General features: G+C 43.4%; 1 protein-coding gene across 3 annotated transcripts in view; it reads right to left on the bottom strand.

Moving 5' to 3' along the window:
- Nucleotides 1-4,912, bottom strand: part of PQLC1 (PQ loop repeat containing 1) — an 81,728-nt gene that overhangs the window by 51,268 nt on the left and 25,548 nt on the right. The window contains exon 3 of one of the 3 annotated variants that reach the window (XM_011975870.1): nucleotides 2,183-2,236. The exons of the other annotated variants lie outside the window; for them this stretch is intronic. Within the exon in view, the coding sequence (XP_011831260.1) occupies nucleotides 2,183-2,236 (54 nt within the window). The remainder of the gene's footprint in view (nucleotides 1-2,182; nucleotides 2,237-4,912) is intronic. 3 annotated transcript variants of the gene reach the window in all.

Below are 4,912 nucleotides of genomic sequence, written 5' to 3'. Positions count from 1 at the left end.
GCTCAGGAGTTCGAGACCAGCCTGGTCAACATGGTGAAACGCTGTCTCTATAAAAAATACAAAAAATTGGCCAGGTGCAGTGGCACGCACCTGTAGTCCCAGCTACTCGGGAGGCTGAGGCACGGGAATTGCTTGAACTCAGGAGGCGTAGGTTGCAGTGAGCCAAAGTCACACCACAGCCAACAGAGCAAGACTCTGTCTCCAAAAATTTTAAAAAAATAAGTAAAAGTACTGGAATAATACAGAGTATATTTTACAACTATAATGGAAATAAATTTGAAATCAGTAACAGAAGACATTTTGGGATATTCACAAATATGTGGAAGTTAGCACATTCCTAAATAATAAAAGGGTCAAAGAAGAAACCTTGGAGTATATTTTAAAATACTTTAAGGTGCCTGAAAACGAAAACACCACACACCAAGTATAGGACGCAGGTAAAGCACCCACTTAGAGAGAAATTATGGCTGTCAATAACTACATTAGAAAGGAAGAAAGAAAAAAAATCAATGATCTAACCTCCACCTTAAGAAAAAGGTAAATTAAACCCAAAGCAAGCATAAGGAAAGAAAGATTAGAGTGAAATAAAGTAGAGAATAGAAAAGCAATAAAGAAAATCAACAAAACCAAAAATTGGTTCTTTGATGGGCGATGTGTATGTGTTGTGTTAAAAAAAAAAAAAGGAAGAAAGAAAGAAAAGAAAAAGAAACACCTTTTAAAAAGTTGGTTATTTGACAAGAACAAAAAATTGACAAATTTTTAGCTAGACTGACCAAAAACAGAAAGGAAAGGAGGGGATCAAATTACTTAAGTCAGGAATAAAAAAGGAACCATTACTAATGACTTTCCAAAAATACAAAGGATTCTAAGGGAATACTGAGAAAAATTATATGTCAACAAATTAGATAACTTAGGTGAAATGGAAAAATTCCAATACAAACTACCAAAACTGACTTACGAAGAAACAAAAAGTCTGAATAGACTTATAACAAGAGATCGAATTCGTAATTTTAAAACTTTCCACAAAGAAAAGCCCAAGCCCAGATGGCTTCACTGGATAACTCTAAAAATATTTAAAGAGGAATTAGTATCAACCCTTTGCAAACTCTAAAAAGATAGAAAAGGAGGGGAACATTTCCTAACTTATTTTGTAAGGCCAGTATTATCCTAGAACTAAATCTAGAAAAAGTCATCACAAGAAAACTACAGACCATTATCTTTTATGAATATAGATACAAAAAATCCCCAATACAATACCAGCAAATAAAATCCAGCAACAGATAAAAAGCGTTAGACACCATGACCACATGAATTTATCCCAAGAATGCAAGGTTGGTTCAACACACAAAAATTCATCAAGGTAGTACATCCTCATAGTAGAATAAAAAACAAAACCCACATGATCATCTCAACAGACACAGAAAAGCATTTGGCAAACTCTAACTCTTATTATAAAAACACCCAACAAACTCAAATAAAAGGGAACTGCCTTAACCTAATGAAGGGCAACTATGGAAAATCCATTGACTAACATCATACTTAGTGGTGAAAGATGGAATGCTTTCTCACTTAAATGAAGAATAAGATAGGTACATCCACTCTCACTGCTTATAACCAGGATAATTAAACAATAAAAAGAAATAAAAGCAACTAAACTGGTAAGGAAGAATTAAAACCATCTCTATTTGCAAATGACAGAATCATATATAGAGAATCTACTAAACAACTCTTAGAACAAACCAGTTCAGCAGAATTGCATGATGCAAGATCAACATGCAATGATCAATTACATTTCTATAAAGTAGCAATGAACAAGCAGAACTGAAATTAAGAAAACATTTCCATTCACAATAGCATCAAAAAGGATAAAATACTTTGGAATAAATTTAACAAAGTCCAAAATTTGTCATCTAAAATTTTCTCCTCCCTTCCTGTCTCCCTCCCTCTTCCCCTTCCCACCCCCATCTCCCCACACACAGAAGAACATGGATAGGCTTCTAAGAACTACTTCATGCTTGAAAACAGCAGAGCTAGAGGTTGATTAGTTTGCTGTAGACTCGGCCACACTTGGTAAAGATGACGTACACACATGCACAGATGGAAGCAATGACAGGAGGAAGCACAGCTGCAGGAATGAGGCGAAAGGAACGCGCGGCGGGCGGTGCACGCGCAGGGTACATACCCAGGAAGGACCGCCTGGGGGCGACCTTGACTTCTTCATCCTTGCTATCTGCAGCTACACGTTAAAAAGTGAGACAGAAACAGAAAGGGGAAAAAGACAGAAACAGACTGGTTTTAACGCAGGTCAACAGCTGTGTTCTCAGAACTTTCTGCATTTCTTTAAAAAAAAATAGAACAGAAAGATTACAAGATTTTGGTTTTGTGCATTAGAAAATCCACTTTCTGAACTATTTTTCTGCAAACCTAACCTCTTCCAACATCATAAAAAAGTGAATGGGGAGAATGGGAGAAAAATTGAGCCAAAAATTAAAAGTTACCACGTTTCCATTTACTCTCAGGAGAAAGGCAGCATGGAGCCCGCCCCAAGCGTGCTGTGCCGATAGAAAGCAGCCAGACAGATCCTGCTCCCCTTTTCCTAGAAACTCGGCTGTATGCAAGCTTCGGTGGCAATACAGCTGGCCCAGGTCAAAACCCTTCAGAAGGCTACATGATGAAGCTGTTTTCAGAGTACACTCTGCTGTAAAAGGATGGCTGGTTCCACATGTGCACTTGACAAGCACCTCTGCACAGACAGAGACACAGGGACAATGTGACAGGGACCCAGCACCCTCCAGGGCCCAGCACCTGCAATGACAGGTTATGAGCCAACCTCCCCATTTGCGCAGCCCCAGGACAAGACAGCAGCCAAGGTCCTGGAAAACACTGCAGCCTCTAGGTGGCTCCTGGGAAGCCCCGTGGGGTTTGGGATTGAAAACGGTTGATAAACAAGAGACTCAAATGAGTCCTGGGATCAGAAAGCAGAAGTGGGATCAAAGGTTGTGTGTTGCCTGCTCCAGGCAATGTAGACTTAAAATGGAAATTTTGCAAGTGAACAGCTAATGGCAAATACAAGATGACCTCTAACCTCTGCCCTCTGCCCTCTGCTACTTGGACTTAGGGTGTTATTCCACTCACAAGGCAGGAACTGCAATATTTCTACCAAATTTGAGGGTTTTATAAACCAACGGAGCACACAAAGTGCAGTCTCCTCTCCTCCCCCAGGCTCCCCCAACACTACCCTTGGATTCTATGTCCCTCAGCTCATCCCATCTGTTGCTTTGATTTAGACAATATCCTTCTCCACTGGTGCCAATTCTAAAGACCAAGATCCGCAAGGGGTGGGAGGGAGGGAGGGATCACCCAAGGCAGGACTGCTCGGTCTGTTTCCCTTCTCACATCCAGGTGTGACTGTGAACAGGCAAGGGTGGGAGGCAGCCAGCTGGCAGGCTGGAGAAGACGGCATGGTTCAGGCTGCAGAGGCTGGACCCTTCCACACCAGGCTGTGTCCTGGGCATACCCTCAAGCCACCTGGGCTCCTTGCCTGGAAAGCAGTGTGATCAGATCCATGTTTGTGTAGGACGGAATACAAAGAGTTCTGACGCTGAGAGAGCTGCCAGGAACATTTTCAACAATCACACATTTCCACAAATCTGTGTTGAACACGTCCTCCAGACCAGATAAAAAGAGGGCCCAGCAACATCTTCCTTTTCCTCGACACTCGGCACTGGGAGGTGGTGTCCGTGTCTTCTCCCTTTGATCACAGGTGGGCTTGTGACCACTCCAGTCCACAGAAGCAATGCTGTGATTTCCAAGACTTAGGTCATAAAAAAGATACAGCTTCCACCTGCTTTCCCAGGAAGCTCCCCCTTGGGACCTGGCCATGTTGTGAGGAAGCCCAGGTCTCATGAGGAGGCCTTGGTGGGTGTCCCAGCAGAGCCCGGGTGGAGGTCCCAGGAGATGGCCAGCACCAGCCATGCCAAAGAGTGAATGAGGGAGAGAGAGAAAGCAAGAGAATGAGCTTCAAGGGCTGCAGCCCTAGCCTTTGAGCTCCCCAGATTGAGGACGGCAGAGAGCAGCTGTTCTTGCCAAGTTCCACCCAAAATGCACTCACGAGCAAAATAATTGTTGTCCTTCCAAGTCCTAAGATCTGGGGTAACTTGTGGAGTAGCCAAAGAGACTGGAACAAGAGACAGGACAAGTCCACAGGGTTGGCAGGAAGGAGGATGGCTGGGCCACAGAGGCCATCACCTGCGTCCTGGGACTTTGGTCCATGTCACGACTGGAGACCGCTTCTGTCAGCACATGAAGAAAGGTTTGCACCGTACCCTGTCGGTACGGCGTGTATGGGGGAGTGCAGGGGTGATAGTGACAGGGAGGCGCCAGCCAGCCTGGGACCAGGGAAGAGCACATGGTCACAGTGGCCCAGGCAAGCCCGCAATGGGAGGTACACAGGCAGACACAGGGATTCCTAACGTGACGTCCAGGAATCTCAATAAACCCCTGAAAATGCATGCAAGATGGCACACGACCCCTACATACAACACGTTTTCCAGGTTTCCTGAGCTATAACTAACTCACCTGTTTAAAGCATACAATTCAGTGGTTTTTAGGATATCCACAGTAGTGCAAACACCATCACTATCTAATTTTAGGACATCTTCAGCACCCCCCCAAAAAACCCTCAACTAACCAGCAGCCACTCCCTCTCCCTGGCCTCCAGCCTAGAACTCTGAGGGTTGAGATTTGGGAGAAATTTGAAGTAAATTAAACCACTGACTTTGAGCCACAGACAATTATTTCTCAAATAACCCCTAAGAGGAACTTAAAAGGAAAAAAGTACATGATAAAACAAAGTTAAACTTTATAAAAGCAAATATTTAAAATGAAACAAATGACCCCATGTATCCAGTTG

Source organism: Mandrillus leucophaeus, unplaced genomic scaffold, assembly GCF_000951045.1.
Source record: "Mandrillus leucophaeus isolate KB7577 unplaced genomic scaffold, Mleu.le_1.0 Scaffold16, whole genome shotgun sequence".
Taxonomy (NCBI): Eukaryota; Metazoa; Chordata; class Mammalia; order Primates; family Cercopithecidae; genus Mandrillus; species Mandrillus leucophaeus.
The sequence above is the reverse complement of the archived record's forward strand: the minus strand, read 5'-3'. Positions and strand labels throughout refer to the sequence as shown.